This window comes from Nicotiana tabacum, chromosome 11 (assembly GCF_000715075.1).
Source record: "Nicotiana tabacum cultivar K326 chromosome 11, ASM71507v2, whole genome shotgun sequence".
Classification (NCBI taxonomy): Eukaryota; Viridiplantae; Streptophyta; class Magnoliopsida; order Solanales; family Solanaceae; genus Nicotiana; species Nicotiana tabacum.
In genome coordinates this window covers 91,563,509-91,583,993 of record NC_134090.1, presented here as the reverse complement: position 1 = coordinate 91,583,993, position 20,485 = coordinate 91,563,509, and the positions used below count along the sequence as shown (strand labels likewise).

Here is a 20,485-nt window from a genome sequence, read left to right as displayed (position 1 = left end):
AAAATTATAAACCAAGTTAAAAATACTAATTATCTTCTAATAACAATTATCACATATAATTAAATGCCAATTAACAATAAAATCACACAATTCAACATTAAATGCTAAAAATGCAAAGTACATTATTTTTTATGATTTTTATTTTCGTAAAATAAATCACTGGTTAATTAATCCTAAATTGTAAATGTAAATGCAACACATATATTTTTGTATTTTTCAGTAGTAAAAATAGAATAAACATGCATAAACAAATACCAATAAATCACAAGCAATACACAACTATTTTATTTTGAATTTTTGTGGGAGTAGTTCTTATAGGGCAAAAATCACGTGCTCACAAACACTGTTCTTCTTCTTCGAACCAGCCGATTCAACCTTAACTCACCTGAAAACTCAGGCGAGTTCACTCACACGCGTCCTTATCTCACCACGTCACCAACCCTAACGGTCTCTGAGAGATTCCCTTATCCTCATTTCTCTTCTCACGTGTTGGAAGCCTCTAGAAGGCATATGCTGGGTGAATGGGGAGCGTGAGATCGATTTGAATTGATCCCAGCCCTTCACTCATCAGGTTGGTGCCTGATTAGTAGAGGATTTTTTTTCGAAGAAAAGGGCAGAGTTCTTCAGGGGATTTTGGGGAGAAATTTCGGAGAACTGGAGAGGATTCCCCATTTTGAGAGATTGGAAAAAAGATTTAAAAAGAACGATTATATCTCTTCTGATTTTCGTTTTTTTTTGGGTGAAATTTTGTTTTTCGAGAAATAAAAAGAAATGTCCGTTTTCTACCTTGATTTTGACTTTTTCTTAAAAACCATGGAATACGTCTGAGTTTTTTTTTTTCTGGGGATTTCGAAGTCTTCTGTCGCTGTTCGAGGTTCATTCCTTGGTGGCTGAATTTCGTGTTTCCTGTTCGACTTTCACTGGGTTTTTTCGGATTGACGACTTCGACGCCAGTTACTTGTATTTTTCTTCCGAACAGAATTAATCGAAGTGTAATTTTCAGGTTCATCTCTGTTTCTTTCCTTTGCTTTAATTTCAGTGTTGAGATACAAAAATGTTTGAATCTCGCTGGACTGCTCATTTGTGCTTCTCGTAACTATGCTGGTGTGGTTCCGTCAAGTTCGAGTTTGAAATAATTTTTACTATGGTGCTTCATTAATCTGCTTGGATTAGTTCTCCGCAAGTATTTGTTGTTGAAATCTGACCACCTCTAGGGTGAGGCAGTGGCGAATTCGAAGGTTTCTAGTGTCCTTCCTGTTTTGTGCCTCATGTCGACTTAATACTTCATTTTTTTTTTATTATTTTTTTTTCGATAACCCTTCGCTGGGTTGTTTAAATGTTCGTTCATATAAGGACTTGCTGCGTGTTCCATGTTTTCCTTCCTTCCTAAGTGCATTGATGCCAGCTATTTGGTTACAAGTTTCCATGTTTTAAAAAGGTTTCGCCCTTTACTCGAAAGCAAATTTGGTTTGTTTCCCATGAATGTTGCGTCGGATGGATGTTTTAGCAGAATGACATGAACTCTTGTGCTTGATTTTTAAAAGAAACCATCAATCAGTGGGCATTTGAATTGGCTGTGTTGCTTCGCCGATGACGATTTGAAATTGAATTCTATATTTTCCTACAAGGCATTTGGTTATTCTGTTGCAAACTGAGACTTTTTTAGCCAACTTAAAGATTTGTTTTCTTATTTTTGTGCTGTTCGTCAGTACTCGTGACTATCCTTAAAATCGTTGCAACCACGTTTGTCCTGTGCAAGTGAATTGTAAATGGATTTGTGTTCGTTTGTTTGGTCTGTGATTTCCGAGAATTCATTTCGGATTCATTTGATCTGTGCTTAAGTGAATGAGTTCGGAGCTGTTCAAGATCTACGAGTGTTCCTCATGTAAAGAAATGTAGTACAAGAGCTCAAACATACAGTAAAAAGAATTCATCGTCAAGTGCTTTATACCAGATTTTCTTGTTTGCTTGTTTCATTTCTATGTATGCGTCTCTCTTGGATTAAATGCTACTGTTGTTTCTGTTTCCTCGATCTGTTAGGATGAATGTTTGAGCATAACTGCAAGCCACTTCAGAAGTAATGCAATTTTTTTTTTAAAATATGTTATTGAGTTGTTGTCTGTGTAGGTTCATATGGGCACCAATGTTGCCAAATTAAGTATTAAAGAGTCAATCTCCTTAGATTATCTGGTCGCCTTTTTCCAGTTAAAGTAATGCCTGAAATGCTGCTCCTACGCATGTCATAAATGCTAGATGGAACTTAAGTCTTTCGATATTCTGCAGTTGCACTACTACATTCTTTACTGTATCAGCTTTACATCTTAATCCTGGGTTATCATTGAAATTTCGCTACTGTTAGGAGTATCATTGAAATTTAACGTTGGGGCAAGCACTGTAAAACTAACGTATATGCATTCCTATGTGATTATCACGTTCATATTCCTTATGATTCCCGTGTAAATATCACATTGCTTTAACTTTTGAGTTTTTGTCATTACTTTGTTGTTACAATTCTGATTGAATATGGGAATTCGCAATGGATTACGGCCTTTATCGAAATTAGTTAATAAAATGGTTAATCTTTCAGATGATGCCAATTTGTTTCCTAAGTGACATTTTTATATGGAAACGACATGGGTAGTACTAAATTAGTGATTTGCTGGATTTTATGATTTAATTGATGAATGGGTCATGGGATTTCTGCTGGAATCTAGTTCGCTTTAGTTGAATAAGATCTTTTAAAATAAATAGAGGCGTGCCATTCACAAATAGATCCCATGATCTATGGCCCTCACATTAATATTATAACTTAGATATTAAAAAATGAATATGTGTAGTTTGTTTTATGCACGTCTAAAATACCATCGTGATTGCGTACACGTTCGCGTGACTTAATTACGATTCCAAAGAAAACAAAATCGGAGTATGCGTTCGCGCAACTTTGGCCAAATTTTTTTTTCTTAATAATAATAAAGCGTTATTAATTATGGACACGTTCGCGTGACATGATTTTTCACGCGCCAAACAAACGGGTACACGTACGCGTGACCCGTTTCAAGATAATATTCTTAATTTGAAAGCAGTAAAAGGTAAATGCACATAGGTTCTAAAATGAGTAATTAAACAATTTAGTCAAGCCAAGTATAATCAAAGCGACCGTGCTAGAACCACGGAACTCGGGAGTGCCTAACACCTTCTCTCGGGTTAACAGAATTCCTTACCCGGATTTCTGTGTTCGCGGACTATAATACAGAGTCAAGTTTTCCTCGATTCGGGATTCAACCGGTGACTTGGGACACCATAAATCTCCCAAGTGGCGACTCTGAATTTTTTAACAATAAATCTCGTTTCGATTGTCCTTTAATTGAAAAAACTCCCTTTATTTATACCCTTACGGGGGTGTAGGTAGAAAAAGGAGATGTGACAACTGTGGATTTACATTATTTGTTACTAATGGCTTGTTGTTACTCTTGTGTGACTACATGATCTCTCTTAGTTATGTTAGATTCTATGTTTAGGCTTTTGGTACTTTGTTGACCGTAAATAACTATTTTCGACATTATATCCTACTTGTTCTAGGCGTAGTCACACTCTTTACATACCTACATATTTGCATGTATATTTTTCTTGTCCATATCCATCATTTATATTATTTATGATGCATATGCAGTCAATCTGCATATGGATGCTCTTATATGGACTGAGGTTGAGGCAGGTGAGTTGTTCTCGCGAGATGAGTGTTATGCCGCGTAAGTTGCCTGTGCGAGTGATATCGTTATGAAAACTAAATTTTCCGTACAACGCATGAATTTGGATCCATCCTTCCTGAGTCAAGTGATCACCCATTGTACCTTGGGCCTGTGTGCGGATTTGTTAGAGACTTGGGGTGTGTCGGTTGATGGCAGCGGTCTTATTCATGCATGGACATTATAGAATCACATACTTGGCATTTATAATAATAAGTCCGAAACTGAAATGACGTATTTTTGTACTTAAAATACGTTTATACAGTTAAAAAAAGTTATATTTTTACATAAAATGCAGTATAATACTGCGTTTTACTTTAACGGAAAGTTAGTCGTTAAAGTAAAATGCAGTATTATACTGCGTTTTATTTAAAAAAAAAAATTTAAGGGAAACGCAGTATAATACTACGTTTAAGGCTTTAATAAAATATAACCCCTCCTTCTTCCTCACAATAGATCTTCTTCCTTCTTTCGGGGTCAAAATTTCGAATTTTCGATATTTCAAAAAACTTAAATCAAGGTATTTCGATTTAGTTTATGTCGAAACTCGTAGAGCATATGCATATTTGTTTTGTTGAATGTGTTTCCACGTTGATTTGTGTTATGTTTGCGATTAAATTTGTATGTTATTTTTACCCGAATTGAATTATTAGCCTTGCGACAAAAAATAGTTAAAACTTGATAAATAATTTTTATTGTTAATGAAATTGTTCACAAATATCTTTTATTGTTTTATATGTAATTTCATGAATGTTATGTTCATATGTTTGTTGTTTTTATTTAGTTTAGATTATTTATTTGCTTAAAGAATAGTGGCATTTTAGCGTAGTAAAATATAGAGCATTATAGCGTAGTAAAATATAGAGCCTTTTAGTGTAGTAAAATATAGAGCCTTTTAGCGTAGAGTCTCTGTAGTTTAAGTATGTACTAACTACAAACTCTATACAATTACACTTTACAAAATTAATTATTTAATTTATAAATAAACTTACAAAACTAATAAAATTAATATATATATATATATTGTCAAATTAACTCAAATATCGAGCCTGGAACCTATATATAATTACTCAGTCCAATTAAATAATTAATTGTTTAATTTATTAAACTAACAAAATTTTAAACTTATTGAAATTGACACACATAATAATTAAGGATAGTTTGGTGCTACTGGGCCTCAAATATCGAGCCTGGAACCCATAGATAATTACTCTGTCCAATTAAATAATTAATTATTTAATTTATTAAACTAACAAAATTTTAAACTTATTGAAATTGACACACATAATAATTAAGGATAGCTTGGTGCTACTGGGCCTCAAATATCGAGCGTGGAACCCATAGATAATTACTCGGTCCAATTAAATAATTTATTAAACTAACAAAATTTTAAACTTATTGAAATTGACACACATAATAATTAAGGATAGCTTGGTGCTACTGGGCCTCAAATATAGAGTCTGAAACCCATAGATAATTACTCAGTCCAATTAAATAATTAATTATTTAATTTATTAAACTAACAAAATTTTAAACTTATTGAAATTGACACACATAATAATTAAGGATAGCTTTGTGCTATTGGGCCTCAAATATCGAACCTGGAACTCATAGATAATTACTCTGTCTAATTATAAAATTAATTATTTAATTTATTAAACTAACAAAATTTTAAACTTATTGAAATTGACACACATAATAATTAAGGATAGCTTGGTGCTACTAGGCCTCAAATATCGAGTCTGAAACCCATAGATAATTACTCAGTCCAATTAAATAATTAATTATTTAATTTATTAAACTTATTAAAATTGACACACATAATAAATAAGGATAACTTGCTGCTATTGGGCCTCAAATATCGAGCCTGGAACCCATAGATAATTACTCAGTCCAATTAAATAATTAATTATTTAATTTATTAAACTAACAAAATTTTAAACTTATTTAAATTGACAAACATAATAATTAAGGATAGCTTGGTGCTACTTGCCCTCAAATATCGAGCCTGGAACCCATAGATAATTACTTTGTCCAATTAAATAATTAATTATTTAATTTATTAAACTAACAAAATTTTAAACTTATTGAAATTGACACACATAATAATTAAGGATAGCTTGGTGTTATTGACCCTCAAATATCGAGCCTGGAACTCATAGATAATTACTCAGTCCAATTAAATAATTAATTATTTAATTTATTAAACAAACAAAATTTTAAACTTATTGAAATTGACACACATAATAATTAAGGATAGGTTGGTGCTACTGGGCCTCAAATATCGAGCCTGGAACCCATAGATAATTACTCTGTCCAATTAAATAATTAATTATTTAATTTATTAAACTAACAAAATTTTAAACTTATTGAAATTGACATACATAATAATTAAGGATAGCTTGGTGCTACTGGGCCTCAAATATCGAGCCTGGAACCCATAGATAATTACTCAGTCCAATTAAATAATTAATTATTTAATTTATTAAAACACAAACACACAATTAATATTGTTTAAATTACAGTAGACGACATGGACTTGCCGCATGTGCATCCTGGACTAGCCGCGGATCAGATATTAGTATTACAGGGCGACCATAGGTCCGCCTATGTATGGGAGGGACATCTATTAGATCACTCTCCGCGCCAGGAGACCGGATGGCTTGTGAATCTTTTTGAGGGAGAGAGTTCCATCCCCGCGTAGTCCATCGCTTGCGTGATACGGGCTTCCTTAGGATTTTTGAGATTGGACGGATGCAGCTCGACTGATCTCTCATCACGGCGTTGATAGAACGGTGGCGACCGGAGACGCACACTTTTCACCTGCCCACTGGAGAGGCCACCATCACACTTCAGGATGTTCAGGTTTTGTATGGGTTGCGTGTAGATAGACCGGCCATTGCACTGCCCCAGTATATGAGAGCTATGACGCGTCCCCAGTATTTGGATTTGCTGGGGCAGTATACTAGTTTCAGACCACAGGGTGAGGCTGCACTTAGAGGGGGCAGTCGCATTTCTGTGACAACTATGAGAGAGCATATGGAGGTATTGCACCCCGATATTACCGGCGAGACAGAGGATATCCATATTGACCGGTACACAAGGTTGGCGTTGTTCCTTCTTTTTGGGGGTGTCTTGTTCCCCAACACTTCGGGAAATCTAGTGAGTATGCGCTTTCTGCATCATCTGCAACAGCTAGATGAGTTACCCCAGTACAGATGGGGTGCTGCTATTCTAGCATACCTGTATAGGAGTATGTGACGGGCGAGCATGAGCACCTAGGTGGACATGTGTGATTTTCTGTTGCTTCTACATGTGATGGTCCATTTCCCACATGAACACAACCTGCTGGCTTCATTCACCGTCTATAGATTATTCCCCCGGTGTCCGCGGATAGCGGTCTTAACTTCAAAAATACCCCGGTCGTGATCGTACTGTAAAAATGAATGTCAATGTGCTCGCCTCCTGTACCTTTCAAATCTTCTCATTGGTATTGGCATAAATTGAACACCCATGTCCATCAATATCGATGCAGCTCCATGCCTTTCAACAAACCTCTCCGCACTCTGTTTGAAAGTCATGCAGACCATGGCAGTGACAGGCAATCCAGGGGCAGACTTCAACAAGCCATTGAATGACTCCGACACATTTGTAGTTAGGCCTCCCCATCGTCTGCCGCCATCAGCATGCAATTTACACATGTGAAGCTCATGTCCCATCAGCCAAGTATAGGCTCGTGGATCTAACTGCCGGATCGTTTCTATGCACCTCATGAATTTGCACTGCTGGTGCTCAGTTGCAGCCATCCACATTAAATCATGCAAGGCTTGTCAGGATATTTCTTCTGGAAATTGGCCTTCAGGTGCCTCACACAGTAACAGTGGTATGCATATGGTTCCTTCCATTCAGGCAAGTGCCGTACAGAACTTTAAATACCACCATGTTGATCAAATATTAGACAAATACCTGAACACTGTTTGACAATGTGCTGCTTCAAGTGGTTCAAAAAAAACGTCCACGTCTCTTCGCTTTCGTTGGCACAAATGGCAAAAGCTAGTGGAAATATTTGTCCATTGGCATCTACTGCAACTGCAATCAAAAGCTTAATATCATATTTTCCATAGACATGAGTACCGTCTATGGAAATTACAGGACGATAATGCACAAAACCATCAATTGCTAGTTTAAATGACCGGAACACATAGTTGAAAATATATTCGGGTCTATCCGGACTCCGCTCACGCCTCCATTCAACAACAGTCCCGGGGTTAAAGTGTTGCAGTGCGGCCATGTACCTGGGCAGATTTGAAAAAGACTTATCCCAGTCGCCATAAATAAGTTCAAAGGCACGTTTGCGACCGAGATATGCCTTTCTTTTGGTTATAGTACAACCATACTCCTGGTGGACGGCTGTAATACACTCTTTAATCTTGAACCTAATGGACACTTCCAAATATGGAATCAAGACAAGAGGAATCAAGTCTACATCCAGGTTGAATTGATTCTCATTGAATGTGTCCATTTCATATCTGTGGGTGCTAATAAATTTACCCATTTTCCACAAACCTAATTTCTTCTTGCTGGCACGCAACATCCAGTGACAACCCATAAAGTCTCTATGGCATACAACCTTGTATACATCCGTAGTTGACTCACTTACCGTCATCTCACGGCACTCTCTTACGCTGTAGATTTTTACAGCCCTGATTAGGCGAACATTATCGGGGAAATACATGCCTTTTGCAAGCACCGCTTGTCTAGACTCATTCCACATCGCTGACCGAAATTCATCATCATCCCTTGTGAGGGCATCCACGTCCGGCATATTTGGCAAATTATCAAGGTAGGGAATATTTCACTCATGAAAGGGCACGTGAGACTCGTACACTCTTGGTCTAACGGGAGGTGGAGGAGCATGTTCCCTCGTCAGCTCAGGTTCGGCATCCACTTGCTCCTCGTCATCATCCTCGTCATGGAAGGGTGTGTCATCTCCAGACTCATCTGCATTATTGTGATAATCACTATCATCTTCCTGACTCTGCGCATCTGCCAAATCACGAGTCAGTATGTCATCTATGGGCAACTGTGTAAGGTCAGGAACATCAAGTTGCTCGTTTTCACTGCACAAAAAGAACAAAATGATAAGTTACTCAACTAGATAAATACTTTACATATAGCTATATCACTTTACTTACAAGTTATACTGTGTTGACGTTTCATGATGGATATTTTCTTATTAGTGATGACTCCCGGATGGACTACCGTGGTCCAATACGTCAGAACTACGCATATTCCAACTAGGGGCGGGGCATTAACTTGTAAAATTCATATCCGGACGGTACCCCCTATGAAAAATATGAGTGTTAATACAAATCCAATTCAAACATAAAATAAACATCGTTAAAGCGTAGAAAAATTGAAGTTTACCAGTTGTCTTGTGGATTATATAAAGTCGAAAAATTATATTGTGGCTGCTCATTCGCCGGTGGTGATAAGTTTAAATCAATGCAAGCTCTTTCATCAACAATTTGTCCGACAAAAACTGCTCCAGAATAACCACTCAATGACTGGGGGTTATCCCTACTATGCACACCCTCATTATTGGGAACGTCTTCAACCTTGACGTACATTTCCAATAATTTTATTACAATAAATTCTCTACATTCATCTGGAATCCGCAAAAAGTCTCTAAAAGTTTCATCATCTTCGATGTTAAATTCAGAATAATAAGCAAACCCCCGCGGAGTCATAGAATACGAAAATCTACCAGTTACTTTAAGGTTCACCGAACGTTTTCTCACACTCATTTTTTTACATAACAACGATACCAATTTATCGTACTCCATTGTAAGCGGCAATTTAACATGACACTATGGAGGTGAACTATACCTCACAGAGTTATTCTCCATTACAACCTTACCCCCCCCCCCCCCAATATAATAAAACCATTATTTTTGGCTTTTCAGACATTATAAAAAAATGCTTGATAAGAAGAAGAGAGAAGTATGAACGGAAGTCTGAAGGAAAGTTTTGAATAGATTTTCATAAAATTCTAACGCCTTTAAATAAGGCAAGTCCGAGCTTGGGGTGCAGAATTTTTTTATGTAAAACGCAGTATAATACCACGTTTTATGTATCTAAATTATTGTTATGTCAGTTATCCGCATAACACTTATTGGTGGGCCCAAAAATTAGTGTAAAACACAGTATAATAATACGTTTTAGTGTAAAGCATAGTATTATAATACGTTTTACCTAAAAAAAAAATTATTTTTTTCAGTCCTGCAGAACTCTTATTATTGGTGGGCCCAATTTTATAGGGAAACGCAGTATAATACTGCATTTTCCTTAAACGTAGTATTATACTGTGTTTCCCTTCAAAAAAATTTATTAAATAAAACGCAGTATTATACTGCATTTAACTTTAACGGTTAACTTTCCATTAATGTAAAAAGCAGTATAATACTGCGTTTTAGTTAGAAATGTAACTTTTTTTTAAATTGTATATACGTATTTTATGTCCAAAAAGTCATCATTTCAGTTTCGGACTTTTATAATAATGCTATGTGGTGCACATCATCCTTATATGCCGACTCACTGTATTAGTATGAGCTTTTGACCATTCTTTATCCGAAAACATGTTATTATCTCTGTTAATTGTACCTGATCATCTTATACATTGTTCTGCTAGATTCTAGTGTAGTATTTATTTTAGAATATTGTATTCTGACATACTTTAGTTAGAGCTTATGTACTCGTTGACATAAGTTTTTGGGGTTGTATTATTGGTGTTGGTTTTAGACTTATTTATAAATTTCATTTAGATTTGATATAATGCTTCATTTCTGTCATTTGTTTGATAGTTGTGTGATTGGTTTGCTTAATCGGCGTGTTAGGTGCCATCATGATCGTTGGTGGGATTTTGAGTCGTGATAATTAGAGGAGCAAAGTCAATAAAGGTCATGCAACTTCAAAAATATATATGATATAAGACATTTTATTGGATTTCCTAGTATCTATACAAAATAATTAGTGATGAAATTGGACAAACTTTTGTATCCCCCTCTGCTATCTCAATGTTGTTGTTACTCATCAATAAATGCTTTACTTGTCGATAAGAGGGGTGGGGGAAAAGTGTTTCTTGTTTATGTCTTTTGTGAAGTGTTAATTATGCGGAGGACTTTTTACCTCTTAGTTCAATTAGGGACAATTGCCTTTTTTTTTTTTTTTTTTTTGGTCCTTAGTTATTAGAAAATTCTAATTTTTGTTATGAGCTCATTGACCATCAATTTGAGGAATATATATTTTGGTCTCTATTGCAAAATTTCTTAAATTTAATAAACTTAAAGTAAAGTAACCAAAATAAATCTATTTTTTAAATACTGAAAATGTTAAGCACGTAGTTTAAGGCCCTCCGAAATGATTTTGCTTCAGATTGCTTCTTCTAAAGAGTGCCTCAATTCCATAAATTCATGTAACAAATCATAAATAATTTTAGATGAAAAATCTACTTATTAAGGGTGTGTTTGGTACGAAGGAAAATGTTTCCAATTTTCCCATGTTTGGTTGGCTTAAATATTTTGAAAAATATTTTCCTTATGAACTCATTTTCCTCCAATTTTTCCTTATCAAGGGAAGGGAAAATATTTTCCAAAACTCCTCCTCAACCTTCCTCACCCTCACCAACCCATCCCACACCCACCCACCCAACTCCACCCCACGCCTACCTACCCAACCCCCTCTCTCCAAAAAGGCTTTTTTTCCTTTCAAATTTCAGTTTTTTTTTCCGTCTCCACCCACCTTGCCTCCCCTCTCCCCGCACGCGCAAATTTTTTTTTAAAACTTTTTTTTTGTAATTTTAAATTTCTGTTTTCCCTTTTTTTGCACCCACCCCTCGCCAAACCCCCCTCCCCTCCCCCCCCAGGAAAAAAATATTTTTTTAATATATTTTTAGTTTTAGTTTTTTCATCTTTCGGTTTACAGGTTCGAAATTTTACAAGTTGCAAAGTTATAAGTTTAGAGGTTTATGTGTTTGGAAGTTTACGGGTTTAGAAATTATAAAGTTTATGGGTTCGAAAGTTCGCGGTTTCTGAAAGTTTAGCAGTTCGGAAGTTTATGAAATTTGTGGGTTCGGAAGGTTGTTGGTTCGAAAGTTTAGGCTTCATGTTTATTATATCTAAATTATTTATGAATACTCTTAAGAAGTTATTTTCCTTAATTTGCGTACCAAACACCGAAAAATAAATAAAATTACTACTTGTTTTTCAAGAAAATATTTTCCGTTATACCAAACACACCCTAAATTTCTGTTATTTCACTTGGTACACAGCGATGCTCCAAACCACCATTTTAGAATCCCAACATTTATTTTCCACAAAAAGTTTGATAATGAAAATGCACACGAATTCTTAAAATACATTTCATTATCCGATTTTACCTTTAAAATATCTTTTGAATTCTAAAACTTAAAAAACAATTAACAATCCAAGTTAGGTAGAACTTCAAAATAACTATCCTAATTAGGTAAAACTTCAAAATATGTCTTAATAATTTTTATTTATCTAACTTGGATAGTTAAATGCTTGATGCTTCCAATTGTAGGAGCGGCGCGAATCCGAATATTTAACAAAAATTATTTTGGCCCAGCCAAACATACTTACTATTTTCCTTGCCACGTCAGTTGCACAAACGCTGTACGTCATTCTAGTCTCAAGAGTTTAACAGTTATCTGCTACGCGCGCTCGATAATTGCCTTTTTCCAACTTGACAGAACTGAACTGAGTGGTATTATCTGATCGGCGCCCGAGATGAAAGTTCTTCACATTCCATGCTTAGATGACAATTATTCCTATATGTATGTTTCTCAAATTCAGATGTCTATTTTAAATTTTGTTAAATTCATATCAGGTTTAGGGTTTATGTTTATTGTATGAATTTGTGATCTGGTTTGCAGGATCATAGATGAAACAACAAAGGAAGCTGCAGTAGTGGACCCAGTGGAGCCACATAAGGTCCTTAGAGTTGCTCAGGAGAATGAAGTTGACCTTAAGTTTGTTCTCACAACTCATCACCACTGGTCCGTTCCACTTCTCTTATCTTTTTTTTTCTTTTAGTGTTCCGATAATAATGCTCGCTATCTGAAACCTCTTTTTTTTTTTCATTTTTAAATTCTACATTTTGTTTAGTTTTCTATTTATTTCCCATTTGATTGTTGAATTTGGCTGGGTTGTGAGAATTTCTTGGTTTTTATTTTAGTTGTTTTTAATTTCTTTGTTTCCTGAGGCTAGAAATCGAGAGCACATGTTTGATCGTTTTTACCATATTAGTGACAGATCAAAGTTCTTATAAAGGCACAGCGGAGGCGTTTGGACAATTTTTGAGTTATAGTTGAAAAAAAGAGTGTTGGAAGTTGAAGTTGAAAAAACAGTTTGTGGAAATCGGTGTTTGGACATGAAATTCACTTTAAAAAAGATGGTTGTGAAAGTTGAAACTAATATGAAACTTGAAATACACCTTTACACTAGCGTTCCAATATTTCTCATATACTGAATTACAATATGCAAATACTGAAATAGGAGTTGTAATCATATATCATACACAGCGGGCCCTTATTGACAGAGTCAAAACAGTTTTGGGTGATAGTCTAATGCTATGTTGCGCGGACTCTCCAAAATGTAGCCGCACCCGTGTCGGATCCTTCAAAAATGCACTACTTTTGGAGGATCCAACACGTATCCGGCCACATTTTTTCGGAGAGTCCGAGCAACATAGGCCTAATGTATGATGATGGATCCATTATCCTGAAATGTAAATTGGAATTTTCAGAAATAGCTATTTCTCAAGTTTACTTTCTTAGAAAAAGCTATTGTCAAGTTTATAAAGAAGGGCAAGTGAATTTTCGCACCTCGCTTACTGGTCGGACGACTGTTGGTGAAGGCATTGTTTTGTAATTAGAACAAAAACATGTGGGACCATTTGGTCATATGTGCAGTTCAAATGGCATTAGTTCTCTTTGAAGAACATGTTTAATTTTTGTTTGTCAGATTAATAAATGGACAAAATTGCTCATTTGATAGAACTTGAAAATCCCAAAATTCTCTTTGTTTCAACCCAAGAAAAGATGTTGATAATAGATGTAATTAAGTCCTAAACACAAATGTATAATCTTGCTTAGTTTTCATTGCAGCGGCAAACTTCTTAGAGCCTGAAGCTATGTTGGACTTTATCTGTTCCTTACATTCCCTGTGATGAACCTTCCGCAGTGTCTGCTGGTTTACGCCAATAAAACTTACCCAAAAAAAAAAAAAAGAAAGGATGCTGATAATAGATACTCCGTCCATCACAATTTATATGATACAGACTTTTAAGATGTGCATTGACTAGTATATTTTGTTGGTGATAGTAGAAGAAAACACTAAAATTGAAAGTTTGTTCGGTAGAGAACATCATATCATAGTATAATTTTGAATGCTAATGAATTTGAATCCTTGAAAATTGTGAAGAAATTGAACTTTATCAAACATTTTTGGGACGTCCCAAAACAGAAAGCCGAAACTGCCTCATCTAAAGGAGGAAGGAGAGCAGTAGTTAATAATATATGGATTAATAAAACAAATAAAAAAGAAATGAGATACTGATAGAAATGATATGTAGCTAATATATTTTGTATTATAACTAAAATGGACACAATCACATGAGATTGTAATATTGCAGCGGGCCTCAACTTGAGCCGTGCCGTGGAAGCAGCCACTAATGCTTGCATTAGGGTAGGTTGCCCACCACACCCCTTAGGGTGCGGCCCTCCCCCGGACCCTACATGAATGCAGGATGTCTTGTGCACTGGGATGCCCCCTTTTCAGCGGGCCTCAACTTGAGGCGTTGAATGTAGTGCATCTGTGCTAGTATATTTATTTATTTATTTTTTTTTTTGGGGGGGGGGGGGGGGGACTCGTTCTTTTAATCTTATTTGATGGTTTGTCATTTAGGTTGTTTTCTCCTTTTTGCATTTGTTCTCTGGATGTTTATTGAGTTTACATGTATCCCAAGGGGGGAAAATAACACGAGCTTGCTCGATGGCTAGCATGAGTTGAACAATCCTCCACAGAGATAAATGTTTTGGGACAAATACATAAATCAGGTCAACTTTAGGATGTTTCTTAACTTTTATCATTCTGCATATGCTGTATAAATCTATTTAGGTTCATCTACGGATTCTGCTTTTGTCTGATCTTGATGAACCCAAACACATTTCAGGGATCATGCCGGAGGGAATGATAAAATGAAGCAGCTTGTTCCTGGAATAAAAATTTATGGTGGATCGGTTGATAATGTGAGGGGTTGTACTGATAAAGTTGAAAATGGTGACAAGATATCCCTTGGTGCTGACATCAGCATATTATCTCTTCACACTCCTAGGTAAGTGATATTAAGTTTGCTCTCTTCCTTTTGTTACTTATTCTTAATTCGATGTTCTTAATACTGATTTTTTGTCAAGGACTCGGCTGCTTTCCTTATTTGGATACTCTTGTTTGATGACCCCGCTTCCTGATACTAATGGAAAAAAGCTATACTCATTTTGGAAATATCTCTTGAATTAGTTGCAGTAGACTCAATGGATATTATGAGGCACCATTATTATCTCTGATACGTTATAGAAAATTGTATGTCATCTCGTTCTCCTACAAGGTCGTTTCGCAAAATTAATTGCTTTTCCCCTCCTTTCAGTCACACAAAAGGTCATATAAGCTACTATGTTACTGGCAAGGAGGGAGAGGATCCTGCTGTTTTTACTGGGGATACATTGGTGAGTGGAGATCTCGACCTCCTTTACACAATCTTTTAGGAGCAAGTGGAACTTAATTTAATAGTTGGTTCCCGTACAGTCTATGTTTTGCTTTGTGTCAACTATTGTGCCTCTACTTTAAGAATTTGTTCGAATCATATTTCCTTATGCAGCAAGCGCATACTTTGTCTTCAGTGTTTCCAGATTTAGGCATTTCATGGTGCACCTTTCTTCATTTTCACCTGTACGATTGCTTTCATAATTCTGTTGCTGCCATTTGTTTATTAGTTTGTTATTTTCTTCATGTTGGGGAAGGTGCTCCTTCCTCATGAACATTATTGAGGAAACAGATGGGTGCAGTGTTCAGTTGACAAGAGTTCCTATTCAAAGAAAAATGAAAACAGGAGTATGGAGAGGAAGGTACTTGAGATTCTATGAGAGTAAAGCAGAGCCGATGCAAAAGAATAGGTCAACTGCCTTGGGTTACTTTCCTTTTGGTGTAGAAATGAATATATAGAGAGTGCTAACAATCTCATATTTAGTTAGCTCCCTGCAGGATTCAATGGGAATTTGTGTCTGTATTTTGTTATACATACTGCAGCACCAACTTAGTGCAACCGACTTAATGAAATTATCTTTTATTGATCAAACACAAGGGAATGGAAGGAGAAAACATTTTGGGAGCCTAAAACAGTGGAGAATTTTCAGAGAAGACGTTTAATATATGGAGTCAACTTAAAGGCTTCTAGGTGTTTTCCAAATAAATTAAAATCATAGGAGTAGCTGTTGATTAATGAATGAGGTCCTCAATTACTGACAAATTATTCGGGCTACTCAAGAAAACACTTTTGCATTATCATCAATCTTCCTATCTTGCTTCACTTTCTATCTTCACTCTCTTTCCTCAGCCATCTCTGTAACGCACGGCACAAATTTTTTTGGGACATCACAGACTTGCAATCACAACAAACCATCTTCTGCTTCTCTCTTCTTTCTGGTAAATTTCTCATGTAGGTATTATGGTAGATAGCACAAGAATATTTTGGTTCAAACTCCTTTTGCTCAATAAGTTGTTCACCATAACGCTAAGTTGCTCGGACTCGGGTACGGGTGCCAATATGGGTGCAGGTTTAGAGGTTGGATCCTTCATGATCTAAATTTTAAGATTCGGGGTACAGATCTAGGTATATGGGTGCGGTGATTCTGCTAAAAATATTTGAATTTCTAAAAATAGAGGTAATAAAAATATGTCTAAAATTATGAGACACTATGCGAAAAACTTATAAGGTAGTCTGAGAAGGAGAAAATATTGATCAAGAGGAGAATTCAAGAAGGAGATAAAAGGAAAACGACTAAAATAGAGATTTTTATATACAATGTATTCTATTTTCTTCAATTTCACCCTAGCTTTTGTTTTAATTTCAGAAACTATTGTATCTGTATACCCAAAATCGGTTGACCAGATCCGATAAGGAACCGACGTCGTGTCGACACGGATGCGGCACTGAAAGTAAAGAGTCCGAGCAACTTAGCTGTAACGTAGTCCAAAATTTGGAAGGGTGGTGGTAGACTGGACCACTTTTGGTTTATCTGTTTACTCTTTCCAGTTGGCTTTGCTCTTTCTTGGAGCTTCTCTTCATGAATTTGAAATGGTTTTATTTTTGGGAGAAGATGATGGGAACTCTAACCACCCTATTCAAGTTCTGTTAAAAGTGGAATAGAGCAACAAATCAGTATGTGAAACCAGAAGATTGTGTGACAACGCGAGTAGGAGGATTTCCTCTGAACTGACAGTCTTCTTTAAATATTTTGTGACTATACTGTTGGATGATCAAAATAATTTTGTTTTAACATTATTCGTCTTTTTGGCTTGCAGTTTATTGCTGGTTGTGGTAAGTTTTTTGAAGGCACTGCAGAACAAATGTATCAGTCACTGTGTGTGACACTAGGTTCTTTGCCAAAGCCAACTCGGGTGTATTGTGGCCATGAGGTAACATATGCATGCTCTTGTAAATTTTCTAAAGAAAAGAATTACTCTTGTATCACATAAAGTGTTCTCAGGATGGATTCTTGATTTTGAGCATCAACGGTTAACTCTCTAATGTACCACATTTGAACAGTATTTTAATAGGACTATTAAAGAGAGTTTAGAACACTTGAGGAAAAAGTGGAAAATAAGCAGAACAAATCATCAAGTTACCCTTTCTTTGTCCATATCTTAAGGACTAGAGCAACTTTAGCCCCTCAGTTCTAGGTTACAGCACAGAGATGTGATATCTCTTTAAATTTTCCCCCTTCGACTGGGTATACCAGATACAACTTCAGTGTGATGAGCACTTTAGTTGAAAGCTTCATGTGGTGTTAGCAATTTTTCTAAGATGAATGTTACCTTTTTGTGTTTTAGCAGCAATCCGCTACTTTCTAAGGGAATCCTAATGCGTGTTAAATGATTTGCAGTACACAGTAAAAAATTTGCAGTTTGCTTTAACAGTTGAACCTGACAATGCCAAAATTGCACAAAAGCTGGCATGGGCTGAGCATCAGAGAAGAGTAGGTCTTCCAACAATTCCATCAACCATTGAGGAAGAAATGGAAACTAACCCATTCATGCGGGCTGATCTTCCAGAGGTTCAGGTAACATTAGTTCTGTACAACACCTATCTTATTGCATTTTAGAGGAGAAAAAAGAAATACTTCTGATAAAATTAGCATAGAGTTAAGTTAAGGGTGTGACCTAGCCGTTAATGAAGTGAGTGAAACCATGGGAGACCAGGATTCAAATTGCAGTAGAGACAGAGGTGCTAGGTGATTTCTTTTTATTTTCTAAGCCGTGATGGCTAAAGTTACCCGTGTAGGTCGGAGGTAGTAGGTATTTGGCAGAATAGGCAAGATGTGCCCAAGCTCGCCCCGGCACCTACCTTTATCCAAGAAAAAAGGAGAAAAATATTAGGATGGACTCACTTCATGGGCATGAGATATGAAAGTGTATCTGCTACAAGTAGCGATGGCAATGGGGCAGGTTCGCTCTTTTGCGGGTAAGGGAGGGGGGGGGGGCAGGTTAAACTGTGAACAGGAAATTTTTATGTTTTCCTCCTATTTTACACCCTACCCAGTTCCATCCCATCAAAAGCAGCCCCACAAAATAACCAACCTTGTGGTTAAAACTGCAAAACTCAACTCCATGCTATCTACTCTTCTACCATTATATATTCCAGGGAACTAAATAAATTTATTTTTATGTATAGCATCTCAAGCACAGTATTTTAGTATTTGACAACAGCATCGAATTGTCTTAACTCACTACTATCTCAAAAATCATAAAATAGAGATGGACTGTTTTCTCTTTTAAACTATTGTCGTTTTAGTCTTTAACTGAAAATGATATAGTCACACTTTCATATTCTTCAAATATGGAGTACATCCTTAACAGGAAAACATAAAAACTTTTTGGGGGCGGGGGCGAGGAAAAAACATAAAAAAATGTTATGCAAGGTAGGTTAGAAGGTTTGCGGCATAACTCCATATCCGCCCTGTCTTGTTTACCATCTCTGTCTGCTTGCTTTATCCCAAAAAAAAAGTAGGGAAGAATGAATGTCTTATCTGCTTGTCTCCGTGTGCCACGAAGCCTTTTTAAACTGGGATTTCTTGCTTGCCAAACAGGAAAAGGTGGGATTCAAGTCTCCTGTTGAAGCCTTACGTGAAATCAGGCAACGAAAGGATAACTGGAAGGGCTGAATATTAACTTGAGCATAAGAGTAATGCTTTTATAGTTTCTGTTTTGTATCTGCAAAAAGGTGGAAATGTTACTGGCGGAATTGATGTTAACTGTGCTGAAAGTGTATGCTTTTTATTGTGATGTTGTGTATTTCAAAATCATAACCTAAACGCTTTATTTGAAATGTATTTGAGCATGAGAGAGTTCGCGACTTTCCTTGGCTTAGACTCAAATGCTGGTTAACTTCCGGTGTGTAATGATGTCATATTCACCATTCAAAACTGAGGTTCCGTCCAATCAGGCTTTATTGAGCAAGTCATTTATAGGAGGAAATAGTTTGTTTGGGCACGGAAGCTAAATCTGTTGTTTTTTAGCACAGAAAAATCAAGTAATTCTCACAATAATTCCAAAATCAATCCCCCGAAACAAATTGAAATATTCACACGTACAAAAAAAAAACAAATTGTTTTGTAGTCCAAAGGTAACCATAATTTTGTCTCAAAGGTGCATTACAGGTATGAAACGCGTTTATCTTTATTTCTCTTATTCTTTTTTCTTTTTAGTTAAATTTTCTTTTTTCAGACAGTATTACTATTCACTAACGAAGAGACTGGTCATTCCTGTATTTTGTGCAAGATTATTTGAAAGCAATTATTTGTGACGACCAGGATATCAAGGTAATCAGCAACATATTCATCTGCCAAAATTATTAAATATAATAATTAAGCATCATACACGTTTGCGATTTCTTAAGCAGAATTATCCTCCGGAGCCGAAGAGAAGATAATGTTGCATGTGACCAGCGATTTCGCTTTGCGGAAAATAGATTTCCTCCTTTTTTCCAGTTTTTAAGTCGTTCTCTTCTATGAGACTCAACCAACAATAATAGTTGTGTGAGGTCATATTCTATGCTTGAAAAAGTATATTATATTAGGGGAAAAAATCCAGTCAAGTACTTTTGCCTCAAGTAATATTCAATGGCCTTTTAGATTTATGTCATGTGGAGTATAAAATAATTAATGGCTAAGATCAATTTACACTTTATCTATATTATATTAAAAGCACGAAGGCCCTTAGCGAAATGTTGTTCGCTTTTTTTATCCTTTAAAAATTAATATTATATTAAACAAAATTGTACAACAACAAACTCAATTTGATCCCAACATGTGGGGTGTGGGGAAGGTAGTCTGTACGCAGACCTTACCCCTACCTAATGTAGGTAGACAGACTGTTTCCAATAGA

At 36.0% G+C, this 20,485-nt stretch overlaps 1 protein-coding gene across 3 annotated transcripts; it reads left to right on the top strand.

Moving 5' to 3' along the window:
• The first annotated feature begins 634 nt into the window (after window positions 1-634).
• LOC107812374 (hydroxyacylglutathione hydrolase cytoplasmic-like) lies at window positions 635-19,455 on the top strand. 3 transcript variants are annotated; one of them, XM_075225291.1, is made up of 8 exons: window positions 635-1,003; window positions 12,517-12,600; window positions 12,700-12,822; window positions 15,000-15,161; window positions 15,471-15,549; window positions 17,405-17,518; window positions 17,986-18,162; window positions 19,189-19,455. In XM_075225291.1, the coding sequence occupies exons 2-8, from the start codon at window positions 12,554-12,556 to the stop codon at window positions 19,261-19,263; spliced, it is 777 nt and encodes a 258-aa protein (XP_075081392.1). In that variant the 5' UTR covers window positions 635-1,003; window positions 12,517-12,553; the 3' UTR covers window positions 19,264-19,455. The 3 variants fall into 3 exon arrangements, with proteins under 3 accessions (XP_075081392.1, XP_075081391.1, XP_075081390.1); XM_075225290.1 differs by lacking the exon at window positions 635-1,003 and adding an exon at window positions 12,337-12,439; XM_075225289.1 differs by lacking the exon at window positions 635-1,003 and having other exon boundaries at window positions 12,409-12,600.
• The last annotated feature ends 1,030 nt before the right edge of the window (window positions 19,456-20,485 follow it).